Here is a 23,111-nt window from a genome sequence, read left to right on the forward strand (position 1 = left end):
GTCTCTCTCACCAACCCTGTCTGGTTACTGTCCTGGTCTCTCTCACCAACCCTGCCTGGTTACTGTACTGGTCTCTCTCACCAACCCTGCCTGGTTACTGTACTGGTCTCTCTCACCAACCCTGTCTGGTTACTGTACTGGTCTCTCTCACCAACCCTGCCTGGTTACTGTACTGGTCTCTCTCACCAACCCTGCCTGGTTACTGTACTGGTCTCTCTCACCAACCCTGTCTGGTTACTGTCCTGGTCTCTCTCACCAACCCTGCCTGGTTACTGTACTGGTCTCTCTCACCAACCCTGCCTGGTTACTGTACTGGTCTCTCTCACCAACCCTGTCTGGTTACTGTACTGGTCTCTCTCACCAACCCTGCCTGGTTACTGTACTGGTCTCTCTCACCAACCCTGCCTGGTTACTGTACTGGTCTCTCTCACCAACCCTGTCTGGTTACTGTACTGGTCTCTCTCACCAACCCTGCCTGGTTACTGTACTGGTCTCTCTCACCAACCCTGTCTGGTTACTGTCCTGGTCTCTCTCACCAACCCTGTCTGTCTGGTTACTGTACTGGTCTCTCTCACCAACCCTGTCTGCCTAGTTACTGTATTGGTCTCTCTCACCAACCCCGTCTGCCTGGTTACAGTACCTGATCTCAACTGCTACGGTTTGGAGGTTAATGTTATTCTCCCCCTTTCATTGTATTGCTTCTCCCGTCTCTTACTGCTTTCTCTCTCCCTTTTCCCTCTCTCACAATAGAAAAGGGCTAAAAACACAGCAGCATGTTGTGCACTGTGCTGATGTCTTCATAGTATAGTGCTTGTTCTTGGCTGCCGCTGCTGTTGGAAGCAGGCATGTGGAGGCCATGGAGAGAGAGAGAGAGAGAGAGAGAGAGTGTGTGTGTGAGCGAGAGAGACAAGAGTGAGAGCGACGGTGGTGTAGCAGAGAGCAGACTTACAGCTCGAAAACTCCAGCGGACAGGAGTGCTCATCCATTGGGAAGTTGTTCAGTTTAAGCTGGCACTCGGCATCAATAGTCAACCTTCAAACATAAAAACACAGTTTACATCTGCTGTGCTGGTCAGGTTGTCAACAAAACATCTAACATATTATGTTATGTAACTCTCCTGTCTGATTTCTACTGTTCAGTGGACTTAAAAGTGAAACTCATTAAACCTTCCTATTGACAAAATGGGCAATACTGGCATTACCCATCCATGCGCTTCCTTTTCTTATGTGTCATTCTATTCAGCATTAGGACATTATAATTAGCCATTGGTGAGGTTGGAGTTCCCTAATGAATTAATGAACTGTGGTTGCATTCTGGGAGAACATCAATCACTGCTGGGTTGAGGAGTCCAGTCCACCAAAGTTAATCTTCTCAATAGACAGTGTGAGGGAGAGTTAGCTAGCTAGCCAGGCTGAAGCTACTCTTCTTTCTTAACCAGAGGCACCAAATTAGGATGATTCATGTGGTCCGAAGCGCAATCCGTCAAGCTCAATCAACTACTGCCTGTCAAATACAGTCAACTGGAAACCGTCTCTGTTTCCTCATTTGTGTCAGAGTCACCCAGCGGTGCTTCTTCATTGGACAACATCTCACCGCAGTGTGTAAAGTATCCGTCCGTCGTTCCAGATCCGGAGCATACGATTGGGTGTGGTGATCCAGTGGGCGTCGGCCTTTTTGGAGTTGCGGAAGAAGGTGTCAGGGATCCAGATCTTGCCCACCATGTTGCTGTTGAGACGCAATACCTTCATGGTACTGTTGAACTTTAACCTCCGGTCGTACCATGTCTGGGCAAAAAATATGTCGATGGTGTACTCCTGCGGAGGGAAAAAAAACACAGGCTCGATTCAATTAAACCCGCAGTGCGGTATTATACAAGGTCAAATGAGATCAGAGAATGTTTTTTACTACTGTAGGAACCTAATATTACTAGGTAGACCCCACTCACAGGTATATGCATCCCGTTTTCAGAATAAGAAGTATGTACACAAGCAGTAGTATATAGACACTTCCTAATTACCCATCCCTATGACAGTTGAGTGGATTCCATCCATAGTCATCATTTGAAGAGTTTCATTCCAAAATGCTATGTATACAGTACCAGTCAAAAGTTTGGACACACCTACTCATTCCAGGGTTTTTCTTTATTTTTACTATTTTCTACATTGTAGAATAATAGTAAAGACATCCAAACTATGAAATAACACATATGGAATCATGTAGTAACCAAAAAAGTGTTAAACAAATCAAAATATATTTTATATTTCAGATTCTTCAAAGTAGCCACCCTTTGCCTTGATGACAGCTTTGCACACTATTGGCATTCTCTCAACAAGCTTCATGAAGTAGTCACCTGGAATGCATTTCAATTAACTTGTTAAAAGTTAATTTGTGGAATTTCTTTCCTTCTTAATGTGTTTGAGCCAATCAGTTGTGTTGTGACAAGGTAGGGGTGGTATACAGAAGATATCCCTATTTGGTAAAATACCAAATGTAGAAAATAGTAAAAATGTAGAAAATAGTAAAAAAAAATAAAGAAAAACCCTTGAATGAGTAGGTGTGTCCAAACTTTTACAGGTACTGTATGTTTTCAGAAATGTTGGTAAATTAGGTTTTATTGTTTAAAGAAATTATGAAAGAGATTGGTGTGTTTTTCCCCTATCTAATCATGGCATGGGGTTGTTCAATGACAGCCATGTATTTGTTTAAAATCACTTGATGGTTTCATTTCAAAGAGACAAATAATCATGTTTTTGTGTGTAAAATGCTATATCCGCCTCACTCACAGAGGAATAAGTAGTACTACTATGTTTTACACAGTCAAATGTAACACATAACTACATTTTAATAAAGAAATGTACAAATGCTACATATGAGATCTGTACGTAAAACATTTACATTTGACATTTTAGTCATTCTCCTCTGAATCATTCAGATGTTCATTGGCAAACTTCAGACGGGCATGTATATGTGCTTTCTTGAGCAGGGGGACCTTGCGGGCGCTGCAGGATTTCAGTCCTTCACGGCGTAGTGTGTTACCAATTGTTTTCTTGGTGACTATGGTCCCAGCTGCCTTGAGATCATTGACAAGATCCTCCCGTGTAGTTCTGGGCTGATTCCTTACCGATCTCATGATCATTGCAACTCCACGAGGTGAGATCTTGCATGGAGCCCCAGGCCGAGGGAGATTGACAGTTATTTTGTGTTTCTTCCATTTGCGAATAATCGCACCAACTGTTGTCACCTTCTCACCAAACTGCTTGGCGATGGTCTTGTAGCCCATTCAAGCCTTGTGTAGGTCTACAATCTTGTCCCTGACATCCTTGGAGAGGTCTTGGCCATGGTGGAGAGTTTGGAATCTGATTGATTGATTGCTTCTGTGGACAGGTGTCTTTTATACAGGTAACACGCTGAGATTAGGAGCACTCCCTTTAAGAGTGTGCTCATAATCTCAGCTCGTTACCTGTATAAAAGACACCTGGAAGCCAGACATCTTTCTGATTGAGAGGGGGTCAAATACTTATTTCCCTCATTAAAATGCAAATCAATTTAGTAACATTTTTGACATGCGTTTTTCTGGATTTTTTTGTTGTTATTCTGTCTCTCACTGTTCAAATAAACCTACCATTAAAATGATAGACTGATCATTTATTTGTCAGTGGGCAAACGTAGAAAATCAGCAGGGGATCAAATATTTTTTTCCCCTCACTGTAAACTTCCGACTTCAACTGTATGTATTCACCCCCTTTGCTATGAAGCCTCTAAATTAGATCTGGTGCAACCAATTACCTTCAGAAGTTACATAATTAGTTAAATAAAGTCCACCTGTGTGCAATCTAAGTGTCATATGGTGGTCCCGTGTAGCTTAGTTGGTAGAGCATGGCGTTTGCAACGCCAGGGTTGTGGGTTCGATTCCCACGGGGGGCCAGTATGAAAATGTATGCACTCACTAACTGTAAGTCGCTCTGGATAAGAGCGTCTACTAAAATGTCAATGTAATTTAGCAAATGCTCTTATCCAGAGCGCCTTGCAGTAAGTGCATTCATCTTAAGATAGCTAGGTGAGACGACCACATATTACAGTCAAATATACAGGATACGAACATTGCATTCCAGCTAAACAATGGATATATAGAGTTTTGCGCAAAAAAAAAAATTCATACATATCTAAACTCTATTAATAAAAAATCTGAGATCAGTAATATTTTATACACGTGTGTAAATTTGAACATTTGTGGATATAGCGTTTTGGAACAAAACTCTTCATTTATATACACGTTAAAATTCTGTGTTGAAATTTAACAATGAATAAAAACACTACTGTAGAACACTCTAAGATCCTTAACTGGATCGGAATGCCCTGAGACCCTTAACAGGAACGAGTGTCCTCCAGAACATTGAATAAACTCTCCAGGTTCCACCGAAACCGTTTATACTGAGGGCAGTTTTACATTCTACATGGTAAAACTGCTGTCTGGGATACATTGGCAGAGCACTTTCTCAAAGCAAAATGGCTTCCTTTCAGGCCATGAATCCTTTGTCCCTATCAAAGAATGCAGCTGAACTGGGCCATCTTGGGCCCCTCAACCTGAAAATTAAACGTTTAACGGGGCAATTAATGGCTTCCCTTGTTTAGCAGAAGCATTGTTTAACCTCATAACCTCCCTGAGAAGCACTTTGCTCTCACTCCGACAAAATCCTTCCTGCAGTGCGGGTAGAGAAAAACTGAAGTGCAGGCAGAGGAAAATGTGTGTGTGAGAGGACATAGGGGCAATAACTTTTGCACAAAGCCTAACAATAAAGCCCAAATCCACAACAAAGAGTCATAAACAAGATAAAAAGCAACTCTGTTACCCGGCACACATTTATGCAAATTCAATGGGCTATTATTGTAATTTTTTACCGGACAGCCCAAAGCCAATGACATGGCTCTCTTGGCCTTTTTATTTTGGCCTGGCCAAGAGGGAGCTGAAATGTACTGCCTATCCCACCTCTGTTTCTCAACACAGTAGAGGGGTCCATTCCATTCCACCCAGTCTGAGCTGTCTCTGAGCTAATCAGCTTTCACAGTAAAAACAACAAGTATAATAATTTACATTTAACATTTAAGTCATTTAGCAGACGCGCTTAGCCAGAGCGACTTACAGGAGCAATTACGGTTAAGTGCCTTGCTCAAGGGCACAATGGCAGATTTTTTACCTAGTCGGCTCAGGATTCGAACCAGCAACCTTTAATAAAGACGTATTATGCATAGCATATATACAGTGAGGGAAAAAACTATTTGATCCCCTGCTGATTTTGTACGTTTGCCCACTGACAAATAAATAATCAGTCTATAATTTTAATGGTAGGTTTATTTGAACAGTGAGAGACAGAATAACAACAAAAGAATCCAGAAAAACACATGTCAAAAATGTTAGAAATTGATTTGCATTTTAATGAAGGAAATAAGTATTTGACCCCTCTGCAAAACATTACTTAGTACTTGGTGGCAAAACCCTTGTTGGCAATCACAGAGGTCAGACGTTTCTTGTAGTTGGCCACCAGGTTTGCACACATCTCAGTAGGGATTTTGTCCCACTCGTCTTTGCAGATCTTCTCCAAGTCATTAAGGTTTCGAGGCTGACGTTTGGCAACTCGAACCTTCAGCTCCCTCCACAGATTTTCTATGGGATTAAGGTCTGGAGACTGGCTAGGCCACTCCAGGACCTTAATGTGCTTCTTCTTGAGCCACTCCTTTGTTTCCTTGGCCGTGTGTTTTGGGTCATTGTCATGCTGGATTACCCATCCACAACCCATTTTCAATGCCCTGGCTGATGGAAGGAGGTTCTCACCCAAGATTTGACGGTACATGGCCCCCGTCCATCGGCCCTTTGATGCGGTGAAGTTGTCCTGTCCCCTTAGCAGAAAAACACCCCCAAAGCATAATGTATCCACCTCCATGTTTGACGGTGGGGATGGTGTTCTTGGGGTCATAGGCAGCATTCCTCCTACTCCAAACACGGCGAGTTGAGTTGATGCCAAAGTGCTCGATTTTGGTCTCATCTGACCACAACACTTTCACCCAGTTCTCCTCTGAATCATTCAGATGTTCATTGGCAAACTTCAGACGGGCATGTATATGTGCTTTCTTGAGCAGGGGGACCTTGCGGGCGCTGCAGGATTTCAGTCCTTCACGGCGTAGTGTGTTACCAATTGTTTTCTTGGTGACTATGGTCCCAGCTGCCTTGAGATCATTGACAAGATCCTCCCGTGTAGTTCTGGGCTGATTCCTCACCGTTCTCATGATCATTGCAACTCCACGAGGTGAGATCTTGCATGGAGCCCCAGGCCGAGGACGATTGACAGTTATTTTGTGTTTCTTCCATTTGCGAATAATCGCACCAACTGTTGTCACCTTCTCACCAAGCTGCTTGGCGATGGTCTTGTAGCCCATTCCAGCCTTGTGTAGGTCTACAATCTTGTCCCTGACATCCTTGGAGAGCTCTTTGGTCTTGGCCATGGTGGAGAATTTGGAATCTGATTGATTGATTGCTTCTGTGGACAGGTGTCTTTTATACAGGTAACAAACTGAGATTAGGAGCACTCCCTTTAAGAGTGTGCTCCTAATCTCAGCACGTTACCTGTATAAAAGACACCTGGGAGCCAGAAATCTTTCTGATTGAGAGGGGGTCAAATACTTATTTCCCTCATTAAAATGCAAATCAATTTATAACATTTTGACATGCCTTTTTCTGGATTTGTTTTATTTATTCTGTCTCTCACTGTTCAAATAAACCTACCATTAAAATTATAGACTGATCATTTCTTTGTCAGTGGGCAAATGTACAAAATCAGCAGGGGATCAAATACTTTTTTCCCTCACTGTAGCTACGTTACCTATTCTGACATGTTTGGTTCTTCAAAAGATTTGTGTTTACTACTAACTAGTGGGTCAACTACTGTAGACTGTCTGTCTTGTAGGAATGAGAGAATGCACATTGCACAGTTTCAGGTGCTTATTGCTGGCTGTCAATCAAATGGCCAGGGGCTTGCCCATGTCACAGGAACACAAGCCAACAGTATGTCACCAGATTCCCGTATGTTGGAAAAAAAGGCTGCCTAAAGCTTCATAACTCTGGTGGTCTAAAACCTATGTCCAACTAGGGATTCCGTGGTTAAATAAGGTAAAACAATCATTAAATTAATCGATTTTTTGTGTACATGAACTATACTGTAAATTGACACATCAAGCCCAAAACTGGAAGTTTAAAACATGCAGTTTTGGCCAAATTTGCAAACATCCCGTAGACTACTACTTATCTAGTACCTATCTCTTTTACCTCCATAGCCATATTCTACTGAAACCAGTTTGGAGGATCCTATACTGTAAGCCTACTGCTACCAGGTATATTCCCATTATAATGGTGGCTAGATTCCTTCCTGTTCGGAATAGGAAGTGTGCATGCACAGGTAAACATTTGTAGCAACGGCTTCCGGTTAAATTCCAACGCCATGACTACAGACCAGAAAGCAGGATGTTACTATCTCTATAGGGCATTCAACTTACGACCCAAGCAGGCCCTGCACCAAATGGATGCTGCTAAAAGCTGTGGCAAAGTGAATAGTTTTAATATGCCATTTAGCAGACGCTTTTATCCAAAGCGACTTACAGTCACGTGTGCATACATTTTTACGTATGGGTGGTCCCGGGGATCGAACCCTCTACCCTAGCGTTACAAGCACCATGCTCTACCAATTGAGCTACAGAGGTCCACAACATACTGTTTATGCTTCGATACACACCCCTGCATCATCAGTCGACCCATAATCCTCTTCTCTTTAGAAAATTTTGTATCCTCACCACAATTTCCTCAACAACAGCCATGATGTGATTTAATGTGAACGTACCCAGCACTGAATACATCTGAATGTACAGCAATCAATATGGTCTTCACACATGCACGCGCACGCACACACAAAGGCACACTCACACACAAACAGACACACAACGCACACATGCACACGCACACAAGAAATGTGAGCTGGTTGCTATGGAGGCTCAAGGTGATTAACAACAAGAAGATCAAAAGAGTGACTGTCTTTTAACCCCGCGGTGACAGTAACAGAGCCACGCTTGTGTTAAGACTCTCTCTGTGGCTTGGCACTTACCCATGGTGGAGATGAGATTGTTGTGCTGAATTACAATGGAATTGGAACCTCAGCAGGGATTTTAACTGTAGTACAATGGGACACAGTGGTTGCAGGCTCTCTAAGCAATGCAGTCCACTTATCTCACCATACACACACCCTGCCGTCTTTTACAGCCCAGCTTACAGTAACTCCTGTACTCTGTCTAAAATAGCAACAACCATCTTGGAGTAAATTATTCCATCAAGTTTATATAGGCCTACTCCACTGAATTCTGGATGTCTTTCTGACAACCATAGCCAAGGCAATGAAACAAAAGCTTTGATGTTACCTTGAGCAAGGTATCTAAAGTTTGATTTATGCAACAATCCATGGCATGACATAAACGCAACACAATCATAACACGATTATGCCATTCATTATATAATGTAATTCATCAACATTACAGCTTCCAATGTAGAGTACATTCGGAGAGTATTCAGACCCCTTGACTTTTTCCACATTTTGTTACGTTACAGCCTTATTCTAAAATTGATTAAATTGTTTTTTTCCTCATCAATTTACACATAATACCCCATAATGACAAAGCAAAAAATAATAATGAAATATCACATTTACCTAAGTATTCAGAACCTTTACTCAATGCTTTGTTGAAGCACCTTTGGCAGCAATTACAGCCTCTAGTCTTCTTGGGTATGAGGCTACAAGCTTGGCACACCTGTATTTGGGGAGTTTCTCCCATTCCTCTCTAAAGATCCTCTCAAGATCTGTCAGGTTGGATGGGGAGAGTTGCTTCATAGCTATTTTCTGGTCTCTACAGAGATGTTAGATCAGTGTCCGGGCTCTGGCTGGGCCACTCAAGGACATTCAGAGACTTGTCCTGAAGCCACTCCTGCATTGTCTTGCTGCCACCACCATGCTTCACCGTAGGGATGGTGCCAGGTTTCCTCCAGACGTGACGCTTGGCATTCATGCCAAATAGTTCAATCTTGGTTTCATCAGACCAGAGAATCTTGTTTCTCATGGTCTGAGAGTCTTTAGGTGCCTTTTGGCAAACTCCAAGCAGGCTGTCATGTGCCTTTTACTGAGGAATGGCTTCCGTTTGGCCACTCTACCATAAAGGCCTGATTGGTGGAGTGCTGCAGAGATGGTTGTCCTTCTGGAAGGTTCTCCCATCTCCACAGAGGAACTCTAGAGCTCTGTCAGAGTGACCATCGGGTTCTTGGTCACCTCCTGACCAAGGCCCTTCTTCCCCAATTGCTCAGTTTGGCCGGGCGGCCAGCTTCTAGGAAGAGTCTTGGTGGTTCCAAACTTCTTCCATTTAAGAATGATGGAGGCCACTGTGTTCTTGGGGACCTTTAATGCTGCAGAATTGTTTTGGTACCCTTCCCCAGATCTGTGTCTCGACACAATTCTGTCTCGGAGCTCTACGGACAATTCCTTCGACCTCATGGCTTGGTTTTTGCTCTTACATGCACTTTCAACAGTGGGACATTATATAGACAGGTGTGTGCCTTTCCAAATCATGTCCAGTCAATTGAATTTACCACAGGTGGACTCCAATAAAGTTGTAGAAACATCTCAAGGATGATCAATGGAAACAGGATGCATCTGAGCTCAATTTAGAGTCTCATAGCAAAGGGTCTGAATACTTATGTAAATAAGGTATTTCTGTTTTTTATTTTTAATACATTTGCAAACATTTCTAAAAACCTTTTATCGCTTTGTCATTATGGGGTGTTGTGTGTAGATCGCTGATGAACATTTTATTTTTAATCAATTTTAGAATAAGGCTGTAACGTCAGAAAATGTGGAAAAAGTCTGAATACATTCCGAAGGCACTGTATGTATCTATTTTTAAATCAACCTTGGCGTGTACATGAACAGACCATGACGTGAATAAAATATGTCTGAAAAAGTGCAATGATCGACGGCTACTGAAAGAGATCATATCAATCAAATCAAATCAAATTGTATTTGTCACATGCTTCGTAAACAACAGGTGTAGACTAACAGTGGAACGCTTACTTACGGGCCCTTCTGAACAATTCAAAAAAATTAAACAATTAAAAGTAAATAGAGAAATAATAGAAAAATAATAACATGAGGAATAAATACACAATGAGTAACGATAACTTGGCTATATACACGGGTTACCAGTACTGAGTCGATGTTCAGGGGTAAGAAGTCATTGAGGTAGATATGTACATATACAGTTGTAGTCGTAAGTTTACAAATACCTTAGCCAAATATATTAAAACTCAGTTTTTCACAATTCCTTACATTTAATCCTAGTAAAAAATCCCTGTCTTAGGTCAGTTAAGATCACCACTTTATTTTAAGTATGTGAAATGTCAGAATAATACTAGAGAGAATGATTTATTTCAGCTTTTATTTCTTTCATCACATTCCCAGTGGGTCAGAAGTTTACATACACTCAACTAGTATTTAATCAAACATTTCGGGTAGCCTTCCACAAGCTTCCCACAATAAGTTGGGTGAATTTTGGCCCATTCCTCCTGACAGATCTGGTGTATCTGAGTCAGGTTTGTAGGCCTCCTTGCTCGCACACGCTTTTTCAGTTCTGAACACACATTTTCTATAGGATTGAAGTCAGGGCTTTGTGATGGCCACTCCAATACCTTGACTTTGTTGTCCTTAAGCCATTTTGCCACAACTTTGGAAGTATGCTTGGGGTCATTGTCCATTTGGAAGACCCATTTGCGACCAAGCTTTAACTTCCTGACTGATGTCTTGAGATATTGCTTCAATATATCCACATAATTTCCTTCCTCATGATGTCATGTATTTTGTGAAGTGCACCAGTCCCTCCTGCAGCAAAGCACCCCCACAGCATGATGCTGCCACCCCCGTGCTTCACGGTTGGGATGGTGTTCTTCGGCTTGCAAGCTATCCCCTTTTTCCTCCAAACATAACGATGGTCATTATGGCCAAAGAGTTCTATTTTTGTTTCATCAGACCAGAGGACATTTCTCCAAAAAGTACGATATTTTTCCCCATGTGCAGTTGCAAACTGTAGTCTGGCTTTTTTATGGCGGTTTTGGAGCAGTGGCTTCTTCCTTGATGAGCGGCCTTTCAGGTTATGTCGATATAGGACTCGTTTTACTATGGTACCTGTTTCCTCCAGCATCTTCACAAGGTCCTTTGCTGTTGTTCTGAGATTGATTTGCACTTCTTGCACCAAAGTACATTCATCTCTAGGAGACCGAACGTGTCTCCTTCCTGAGTGGTATGATGGCTTTGTGGTCCCATGGTGTTTATACTTGCGTACTATTGTTTGTACAGATGAACGTGGTACATTCAGGCGTTTGGAAATTGCTCCCAATGATGAACCAGACTTGTGGAGGTCTACAATTTTTTTTCAGAGGTCTTGGCTGATTTCTTTTGATTTTCCCATGATGTCAAGCAAAGAGGCACTGAGTTTGAAGGTAGGCCTTGAAATACATCCACAGGTACACCTCCAATTGACTCAAATTATGTCAATTAGCCTATCAGAAGCTTCAAAAGCCATGACATCATTTTCTGGAAATTTCTAAGCTGTTTAAAGGCACAGTCAACTTAGTGTATGTAAACTTCTGACTCACTGGAATTGTGATACAGTGAATTATAAGTGAAATAATCTGTCTGTAAACAATTGTTGGAAAAATTACTTGTGTCATGCACAAAGTAGATGTCCTAACCGACTTGCCAAAACTATAGTTTGTTAACAAGAAATTTGTGGAGTGGTTGAAAAACGAGTTTTATGACTCCAACCTAAGTGTATGTAAACTTCCGACTTCAACTGTAGGTAGGGATAAAGTGACTAGGCAACAGGATAGATAATAAGCAGTAGCAACAGATTGTATTTTGGGAGGAGACTCTCTCTATATACTCACCATATTGATAGCATTCACTGGGCCGATACTGTTGACAAACATGTCCGTGTGGATCACGGTTGGTTTGACTGAAAGAAGAAAGAACAAGTGTTATGATGCACATTCGATATTCTGTGTTTAGGTATTATTCATGTCTATGTCTATCTTATGTCAGGGAAAAACAGCTTGTAGTACTGTAGCAGTTAGTGTGTCCAAGTGTAAAATGATGGCACGGTGGAGCTGTCCAGACTTTGCCATACCCTGTACTAAATGTTCTCTCTCTCTCCCCCTCCCTCTCTCTCTCTCTCTCTCTCTCTCTCTCTCTCTCTCTCTCTCTCTCTCTCTCTCCCCCCCTTTCTCTCTCTCTCTCTCATCTTCCCCTCTCTCTCTCTTCTCTCTCTCTCTCTCTCTCTCTCTCTCTCTCTCTCTCTCTCTCTCTCTCTCTCTCTCTCTCTCTCTCTCTCTCTCTCGAAGTGGGTGCTCATGGGTGTGGGTGCTTATGGGAAACATAGTTTTGGGCAGCTATTCTTTTGGGAAACGTAGTTTCTTTCAGCTCTTCATCTCCATCCCCACATTAGCCCGGGCCTTGTAGAACATGGTTGTGACTGCAGGGAGGATGTCAGAGGAAATACAGGTAGAAGAACTGGACAGCTTGGTGTCAGTATGAGAATGGTCTTCTGTCACGTCCTCCGAGTCATCCCTACTCAACGTCAAAGTCCAAAGTTCACCATGGTACTGGAGCATACTGCATGATACAGTACATCACAGTACAGATGCAGGATCTTAATTTGAGCCAGTTTGCTACAGCAGGAAAATAATCCTGCATTAACAGGAAATGTGAATTATTATGTGGATTATAATTAATGGACATTTTTGTAGGGGTTGATATATTTTTTGTAAGAGAAAATCAAGTCTGAAATTTCAAAGTGGAAATTACAAACTTCAGAAACCTTTTTAAACCTAAAATACACTACAAGTTTTAAATGTCCTGCATCGCAAGGAAAGATATCCTGCAACAGGATCATATTAGGATCCTACATCTGTCCTGAGGCTGAGACGATCTCTGCTTTTCCAAGATATGGATGTGGTAAAGGCTTTGACACAACACATACATGGCTTCTAGTTTATCTCCAGTCACAAACTCTCTCACCATAAAAGGCATGTTACTAGAGATAATATAGTGAGTGGACATAAACTCACCTCATTTAGTGAGTTTCCAACTCCCAACATTAATTCCTAAAGAATAGACTTAAAAAGATGTTACTGAGAGTACTTTACATAAATATGTGGGACATGGACTGCATGATCAGAGTAAAACACATAGCATGACAAAAACCAGAACTTAAAGCCAGATTTAGTTCCAATTGCCCAGCTGGTAAATTGATTTATTTGAAAAATACAACAAATATGGGCGTATACAAAATTTAATAAAAACATAGCTTGGCTTTCTGAATTCCCAGACCATGTTTGAGGATGATAACATTCATGCAGTCATATCAACAAACTGCTACATTCATCATTGGAATACTCATCAAAGATGCAATAATGTGTAAAAACCAAACTACCATTTGGACGTCCTCATTTCATTTCGCTCCAGGTTGGCTTTATATTATGTCTTATACTTATATTCTATACCTGCATGCCATGAAGCACACCATTTCCTTTTTAGCAGATAACGACATTCCAGCCTGCGTCCTTGTGATGTCATAATGCGAGGAAATGAAAATGTCATTCCCCACCTATCTTTCTTGTTAGCTCTTTTGCTGTACATAGACTGCATCAGCATTACAATGGGATGAGCTGCACAATGGACTTCAAAAGAACTGTGCACAATCTGCAATGAATCCAAATCCCAGTTTTCAGTGCATGGAGGAGAAAAAACCGTAGCACTCTTGGTTGTTGTTAGCTAATTATACCCACTGTGTAACTCTGGCAGTCTGGGAGAAGATGACTGGGTGCAACATCAGATCATGTTTGATGGTAAGATGGTGGTGGCTGCCTCAGTAGATCTATTGTAGCTGTGTGCATTTTCTGTCTGAACATGGGGGCTGAGCCCAGCTGCCAGCCCAAGTGAAGGGAGAGATAGCTACTTCACTGGCTCTATACTTGGCCCACAGCAGTGCAGTGACAGACAAGGCTAATAGGCCCATGATGGATAACCAGCCCGTCCAGGTTTCACAGCTCACACTGCTTCTGCATAATAATGCTAGCATGCTGTTTCTGTTGCACCATCCTTTACACGAGTCCTACTGGGGCGGGCCTATGGCCCTGTAGACTGAATGGGCTCACTGAAATGAGAGGGCTGTCTCTGATGATGCAATCAGTGATGATTGGCATCTGCTCATCACTCACGGCTTGTGATACTGATGTAGATCGACAGTGATGACGATGTTGATGCGGCTGGAGATCGGTAATGGGGAGGGCGGCCATAGCAGCAGAAGCCAATCAGTGGTATGACACCTACCTCCTATATCTGGTCGCAGTTTGTTATCGTAGCCATCTAGTAGGCTGTTTAGGATGTTGGTGACATCGCTCTCGTACACTTTGGGAGTCAACACCCACGTTTTGTTTGTCACATCATCGTCATTTTCAGTCTGCAGGGAGCTGGGGAGAGGAAAGGGGAAGAGAGGAAATATCAAGCAATCATTTTTCCATCAGCACTATAAACAGTGAGGTAAAATAAAATGAGAGAAAAACCTTGTCATGCTATAAATATGTAAAGCAACTATCCACAACAACAGCACAGAAAAGACCACTACATCATACTAGGCTAAGCATGCTATGCGTTCAGGCTCCATTCTTTCAAATGTGCACTGCCCGCTGGTTGAAATCAAAGGACAAGCCAGAAACAGGATAAAAGGGCAGAACTCCTGCTGTTCTCTATGTGATACCCTACATGAAAGTCCTCACAAACTGACACCAGCCCCACAGTGCAGCTGGATGAGAGGATAACGGCAATGAATAGTGCCATAGTCTTCAAAAAAAAAAAAAAAACAGTTAGGAGATAAAGATGGGGTGAGAACGTTCTGGTTACCCAGGCCCTTTCATAACACTGAAGAAATGCAAGGTGCGAACAGTGGACCTGACATTGTTCCTTTGTGTGAGATTTTGTAATATAATTATTTGGTTCTCTGAGCACTTTTCAGTGCTCAAACAGAAGGGTCAGTCTTGTGAGTTGGCTCACCTCTGTAAAATGTCTCAACCAAGAGTTCCATAGTCCCCAAAGACCCAGTTAGGAGAGAAACATGGGGAGAGAACGTTCTGGTTACCCAGGCCCTTTCATAAAACAATGAAGGAATGCAAGGTACAAACAGTGGATCTGTTGTTCCATTTGTGAGATTTCTTCTTTGAGATTCCTTGGTTCTCTGCTGTTTTTTCAGTGCTCAAGCAGAAGGGTTAGTCTTGTGAGTTGGCTCACCTCTGTAAAACGTCTCAATGCATTACAATGTCTCAACAATCCTAATTAATATTTTCTTCACTCAGCCAAGAGCCAGTTAACTGAATTACACATTGAATAAAAGTGTTTTGCAATGGGGCTGGGATACTGAGGCTGGAGGCGTGAATACACTAATAATGGTGCATTGGAGCGCACCACAGACGAGTCTTATCTAGAAGTGCTAACGGCAACACACTGTCATGAAGTGTGTGATCAGACTAACAAACACAGATTTGGGGCTCTGTGAAGTTGTTCCTGCCAATGGCACGATAAGATTGAATATGAAGGATTTCCATTGTGTCAGAACTTACTGTACCAATCACAGCGCTAGAGCTGTACCCAACTCAGTAACCATGGAATCTGAGGGATACTATATATAATAGAAAAACCTTGACAACAGCCAGCTACCGGAAGCCCTTTGAGCAGAGAGAGGCTTCAGAGTTAGAATTGTTTTCATGCACTTAGGCATGGTGCAGGACATTGTGTTTTGACTACCAGGCTTCCTCAGGCAGCATTACGTGCTCTCTATTTCATATGGCGACACCACCAACACATTAAGACTTTATAGACGGATTCAGGACAGCTTGGATCTTTTTGGGCTATCTTCGACATTGTAAATAGATTAAATTAACTTAAATTGTATTTGTCACATGCGCCGAATACAACAGGTGTAGACCTTACCGTGAAATGCTTACTTATAAGCCCTCAACCAACAATGCAGTTTTAAGAAAATATAGTTACTTAGTCAATAAACGGTGTTAAAAAAAAGTCACACAATAAAATAACAATACCAAGGCTATATACAGGGGGTACCGGTACCGAGTCATTGTGCGGGGGTACAGGTCAGTCGAGGTAATTTGTACATTAGGGGTAAAGTGACTATGCATAGATAATAAACAGCGGGTAGCAGCAGTGTAAAAACTAAGGAGGGAATAGCATTCAGGTGCTGTTCCCACGTTTCAGCAGAACCCAGTTGTCAATGGAAATCCTCCAGAGATGGCTGGATGAAAGAGAAAACTGTGTATGTCCCCCAGACAGATCTAAAGTATCAGTGGCTAATTTGGTAACTGGAGGCCCATAAAAATGTCCAAGTTAGAGTGTGATGCTGGAGTCCACTGGAGTGCAGTAATGTTATTGTAGCTACCCCCATTGAGAACATGCCACAGCTGGAGAGCCTATAGGACTGTTTCCTATACTGAAAGGGTTAAGATGGCCTTTACTGTAGTTGCATCATGTGAAAAATGCTATCAGATGTATTTTTGATCCACATTTTCCTCACGTATCAGGAAACCAATTAGGATGTATTTGAAAACACTCCTTAAAGGAGTTCTGTTAAATATGCTCTCTAATTCAATTCTTATCATCAACACCAATAATTAATCAAATACCAATATACTGTACATGTAAGACCCCCAAATCAGTTGCTTAATGCGTACTGTTTGTAGTATAATTTCAAATACTACAAAAACGTCTGTAATTATTTGATGTTTACTTAAAATGTTTAAATTTGAGCATAATATTATCAGGTGGGAAAATCACTGCTTGTCTGTTGATAGTAATCATGTCACGTTTCCATAAGCTATCATTTGCCTCGTCCGAACTCTCCTCCTATCCAGCCACACAAAAAACACATCACTAAGCACCATTCTTACAATCACTACACCAAATGAAGGCTCATTACAGTAGCTAGCACAATCTTAATGAAAGACAATAACACTGACTGCCTTAATGTAGTCCTCGCACCATTTTGCTTGTTATCGCCATAGAGACGGTACTAGGATCTATCCCTGGTGGAACAAGATGAAAATGCCTCTGTTTGTTCATTTCTTGGAGGGTGAGATTGCAGTTTAGCTGACATTTTATAAAATTGCCTCCCGGTGCTCTGTCCTGAGGACACAGAGCTATTAGTGACAGATCACCTGACCTGTGGTGGCCTGGTACTCCCTAATTAGTTCACCTCTGGCAGCAGCTCTATTTGTGGACTCAGTTAAGCCTAACTAAATGGGATCAGACAGATTAGAAACATTAGGATTGTTTAAAGGGATACTTTGGGATTTTCCCGGAGTCAGATGAACTCGTAGATACCATTGTTATGTATCTGTGTCTAGTATGAAGGAAGTTAGATGTAGTTTTGTGAGCCAATGTTAACTAGCGTTAGTGCAATGACTGGAAGTCTATGGGTATCTGCTAGCATGCTAGTTAGCAATTGCGCTAGCGCTGGTTAGCAACCGCTATCAAACTGCAAGCAGACATAAAAATGGTATCCACAAGTTCATCTGAATCTTGGGAAGTAGATAATCAAGTCAAATCAAATCAAATTGTATTGCAAATAGTCTGGGTAGCCATTTGATTAGATGTTCAGGAGTCTTATGGCTTGGGGGTAGAAGCTGTTTAGAAGCCTCTTGGACCTAGACTTGGCGCTCCAGTACCGCTTGCCGTGCGGTAGCAGAAAAAACAGGGTGGCTAGAGTCTTTGACAATTTGTAGGGCCTTCCTCTTAAAGGGCCTCATTACCAAAATCTCAAAGTATCTCTTTAAGAGGCGCAATACATTGTTTTCCATCAATTATTAAATAAAACTTAGGACAGATGAGGCTAATTTGAGAGGCACAAGACTGTTGATTTCATTTGTATCAACCACAGGAGGTTGGTGGCACCTTAATTGGGGAGGACGGGCTCATGGTAATGACTGGAGCGGAATCAGTGGAATGGTATCAAATATGCCATTCCATTCGAGCCGTTCCAGACATTATTATGAGCCGTCCTCTCCTGTAGGCCTACACAGAGGTTTGTGAGGGAAAGAGGGTGTACTGTTTCTTTACAACTAGCATGGAATGACAATTGATACCAGTCAAAATCCGAAATCCATTATTAAAACAGAGCAGTTCAATTGTCAAATGGGACTACATAGGCCTACTGAAATTCTAGACACACTGAGTGGCATGCAGGTAGGAATTGAAGTGAAGCGGGTAATATAAATCCTTTTTGAAAGAGTTGTAATATCCCCAGTTCAGCCACTACAGTAGGCTTATGCCCTGTGCCCTTTGGAATAGACTTGCTGTTTAGGATTAAGAATAGGCCCAGCAGCGCGTATCCAAAATGCTTTCCATTCATTGAAGTACGGTAGACACACGAGGCACCAGCACGTCATAGTAACAGACATTCTGAGGGGTCATACTGTGGATGCAGTTTGTCTGACATCTCATTCCACTCATTTGAAGGGGTTTCCACATACTTTTGGCCATGTACTGTATTGCTTGGGTAATCACAACAGATTCTATAGTCAAGGCCAGTTTAACCCAATGGGCAACATGGGCCTTGCTTCTGGCATGCTAAACAGTGAGCATAGGCCATTGATGATTGTCCTCCATATGCTATACTGTAGTTGTGTATGGTTGCGTCTTTGACAACAGTTGTTGAGTATATCAAGTGAGAAGAAAGAGAGGACACATTGAGAGGGACAAATTAACAGGTCTGCTATAGGTAAACTGTTTGACAGTAGCATCATCCACCTATACTGAGTTGCATGCAATGCTGTCAGAAATTATAATGGAGCTCTGACTTGCGAAGTGCTGACTTGACCATCTACTACATGTTGTAAGTATGATTGCCTGAAATGGTTGCAATATGGATCAAACACTACACATAACCTTTGATTAGGCACACCAACATGATAAAGCTTAATACACCTATGCCCATTGTTTTGTATGACCCCGGCCTAGGGTCTACCTTAATCCAGCACTCTCTGTACATGGATTATTAGCTATTCATATTGTGATTATCCACTCAACACAGATAACCTGACCTGTGATGCTCTATTGACCTTTTGGAAGCAGAGACATCACAACACAAGCTGCCCGAGTGGGTTGGGGACCAAAGCAGGGCCGCCAGGCTACAGGTAATATCTCATTGTTGCACTGCTTCCTGCTGGCAAGGCTTTGGCACTTCCTGGGTTTACAGATACTCCTTGGGGATTAGCTACATCAGAAGGCATGTGTTTCCCCTGGGTGCCGGTGCCACCAACAGTTCCCTATGGGTGGTCGTGGAGCATGGCCCAGTGTACTGTAAACCAAATAGTTGGAGTGGAAGTTGGATGAGTATGTTATTATTATACAATTAATTCCAGCGATACTGAGGTACATACGAAGTCACTAACAGTGGTTATATAGTTCATACTCATTTTTAAAAATCGATAAAAGTTCAAATAGATAGTAATCAAATTGTAGAAACAAATACATCCCTCAAAATGTGTCAACATAAAATCCCTATGCCGTTTGATAGGACGGTCCAAACCTTACGTTGTACCTAGCCATGACAGCCTATACAGTGTTGCTCTTTCACAGGTGCCTATGTGTTATGACTACCTAGGATGCACCCTTATGTTGCCTTTCTTTGATAAACATGAGCTGCAGTCAAGGTGAACTCATTACATTTCATGCGTCTCATTTACGTGGTCCCAGATGCATATGAAAAGCCTTGCCTACTGAATTCTTAAGCACAGAATCCTTTTAAATTAGGTTTGAATCACATTAAAGGCTGGTATATGTTTGAATGCAATAGCACACACAGTGCAGACATTTTGATCTAGGCCAGAGACTCCATGGCCACATTTTCTACGATGGTGACTGAATGAAGACTGATCTATCACCCTCCATTTTTCACCCTCAGGCAGCACACAAGACAGAAGCGATGTGAGCCCTTAAACCATCTGCTTCCTTCTCAAGTGTTCATATTTTCTTGGTGCAATGGGTGCCTTTTCGTGACAAGTCAATTGAGCATTTTCTTTCTACAGATTCTGGAGTTAGCAGTGAACCAGAGATAGTCCATATGTGTCCCTCTATTGTTGCCTTTATTGCACTGCTTCTATGTAAATATAAAAGTCTGCCATTTTGAAATGTCATGATTTAGATACAAGAATCAACAATTACTTTTGAATCATGATTATAATGTCTAAGGGGGCGGGACATATGAGACCAGTGGGTTTTCATTGACGTTCTACATCCATCACTTTAAAAACATTCTGGGAATGAGGACGCTTTGGATCTTGGAATATATAAGGTTCCTACATCAATAGGTTACGTCTTCACACATGCCATTATACAGTACATAAAAATAGTAATTTATGTTGGCAACACTTCAATAGATTGATATGGTATGGTATACATATATTTTCATGACATTAGCTTTAAATATTGTTCACATCTGAATAGCTTTGCCAAGTAGCACCATTATAATTGTAATATTATAAATTCCTTCTACATCGAATAAACCCGTGGAAATAATGGACATCCTTAGCCGACCACTGTTTTCTATTCTAACCTCCCAAAAACACGACTATATCTATGGAATCACATTAAGCATAACAGTAATTCCCATGATGGAGCCAATACCACCCATCCAAAGTGGCAACAGACCATTAATACAATGTGTGAAATACATTCCTTGACATGTAACTAAACGAGCCCTGGTTCTGTAACAAGCCACCCTAATAAGCGGCAGGGTTTAATCCTGTCTGAGAGAAAGCATAAGAGGAAGATTCGAGGTAAACACATTATTGAAATAACTGGGCTGGGCTCTTATTCTAGTATGCAAAAACAAAATATTTGCCCGGCCATACATTTATGTGGCGACGACATTTGAACAAAAGCCTCATATGTTTTCCCCTTACCTTGTAGGAAGATTAGCGAGTACAAACACCCAAAGAAATAGCTTTAGAGAGAAGGAAGGCTTCGCCATCGCTGTCGAGCATTTAGATTCTAAATTTGGAGGAGCAATGATCACCATCTCCTTTTCCTCTTTATTGCAGATGGACTACTGTCTATCCTCACTGTGGTACATTACGCACATAGCATAGGCTAAGCGGCTCGTGTTAGCGTTCGGTTCGGAAAATGTAGACCCTCTGCGGTGTTGAGGAAAACGACCACAAAACCGTTTGAATCGAAGCAAGCTTCCCCGATTTTAAGAAATAATAGTAACAACTACATAAATACAGCGGCAACGGAATAGCCTAAAATCCAGCAACTGATAAATATATGGGAGCGTCAATCTGAATGCAGATTAACTCTGGGGTCAAAACGAATTGATGCACGTTGCTGCAGCACAGATGAACACATGCGTGGTTTCATTGCGCGGAAGCAGAGCTGTGGAGCTAGGAAAATTAACCTTAGCTTGCTACTATACTTAAAAATGCACCCTAAATCGTGTTTTATGTGTTATTTCCCAAAATACAAATGCCGCATTAGATGTTTAGAGGGGGTTGTTGGTTTGCTACGGTTGAACATGGGACGGTATTGAATTGTGTGCGACTAAATCGAGCCAGCAAACAGCTGATATGGCAGTAAATATTAGGTTATAGGTCAATCTTGCACATGTTAAACAATTATGGGAACAATATGTATTTCACTGCGCTGAAAGATGTGATCTAGCGTAGGCTATGCTCGTCAGCACCATGGACAGATCCCCTACGGTTCTGCTTTCCAAAATACAAACCAGACTGTGTCTGGCTTTCCCTGGAAGCAAATTAATGAGTTGATTGATTCATTGATTTATTGATTGATTATAACAGAACAATCATTAATGTTCTATTTTAAACAAATGGTGTAGATTTCCATAGGAAATAAAATGTTTAATACTTTTTAGTTGTCAAAGTGCTTGATGCAGGCTATTTTGTCTTGGTCTTGGGAGGTTTGTAGTTCAAGGCTATTTTAATAACCCACCCTGTCTTGTTGTTAACTGTGATGTACGAACACTGTGGCGTTCAATGGTCTCTTTTGGAGAGTCTCCAAATTTGTTCAACACGTAAATGTAAATGTCCATATTTATGTTCCTATTTGCTGTAATTCATTCTGAGGTCTCGTTTGGGTAATAGGCTATCCTTTGTTTGACAAATTATCTGATGGAGTCTGGGTAATTTCAAACATGGGAGACAGTAAAACCCAAATGGTCAGTCCCAGTTTACCTTTGCCTAGGGGATGAACTTTTTAATTATTTGTTTTTTTATCAGTATAATTTGTGTACATAATTATGTTCGTGAGGTCATCAAAGGCGTCACGTGTGCTTAGCATTGCTTCACTTCTGAGTAAGCCATAGTAGGGGGACATTAGCAGCAGTCATTTGAGGTTTGCCACTTTGTCTCTGATCTAAAGCAGCATGATGCTCCCTGGAAGCCTATGTACAGTACACTGTCTACATGCATTAATTTGTTGAACACTGGCACATCTAAGCAACAAAGCCGACAGTACAGTAGCCTATATTTCATACAGTAGCCTATATTTCGTACAGTAGCCTATATGTCATACTGTAGCCTATATTTCGTACAGTAGCTTAAATTTCTGTAATGCATTCCACAGGAAATTGCTTAAATTGAAATCCATCAAATGCATAGCCTGCCCTACACTATGGGACACGTTACATTTGACCCTGATGTCTGTGCTGTCCTGTAGGGTTTGTCTTATTTCCCCCTTCACAAACCAACCATTCAAATTTAAGAGGCTCAATGTTGTATGAAAGCTAAATGTGTTCTTGCTTTTTCCAACAAAGAAAATATGCCGAATTAAAAACAAACGGTATCAGAAAACCTCACTCAACAGAAGTCAATGGAACCAGATGTATCCAGTATTCTACATCTTTTAATGGGATGCCTGTCAAATCCCTCTGAACACACCACTCTTTAAATG

At 41.7% G+C, this 23,111-nt stretch overlaps 1 protein-coding gene across 4 annotated transcripts in view; it reads right to left on the bottom strand.

Moving 5' to 3' along the window:
* gabrg2 (gamma-aminobutyric acid type A receptor subunit gamma2) overlaps window positions 1-21,532 on the bottom strand; it is a 61,154-nt gene extending 39,622 nt beyond the window's left edge. For all 4 annotated transcript variants that reach the window (XM_041893602.2, XM_041893601.2, XM_041893600.2 and 1 more), the window contains exons 1-5: window positions 21,104-21,532; window positions 14,466-14,605; window positions 12,023-12,090; window positions 1,594-1,814; window positions 950-1,032 (exon numbers count right to left, since the gene is read on the bottom strand). In XM_041893602.2, the coding sequence (XP_041749536.1) occupies window positions 950-1,032; window positions 1,594-1,814; window positions 12,023-12,090; window positions 14,466-14,605; window positions 21,104-21,219 (628 nt within the window). In that variant the 5' untranslated portion in view covers window positions 21,220-21,532. The remainder of the gene's footprint in view (window positions 1-949; window positions 1,033-1,593; window positions 1,815-12,022; window positions 12,091-14,465; window positions 14,606-21,103) is intronic.
* Window positions 21,533-23,111: the final 1,579 nt, after the last annotated feature.

Source organism: Coregonus clupeaformis, chromosome 13 (assembly GCF_020615455.1).
Source record: "Coregonus clupeaformis isolate EN_2021a chromosome 13, ASM2061545v1, whole genome shotgun sequence".
Classification (NCBI taxonomy): Eukaryota; Metazoa; Chordata; class Actinopteri; order Salmoniformes; family Salmonidae; genus Coregonus; species Coregonus clupeaformis.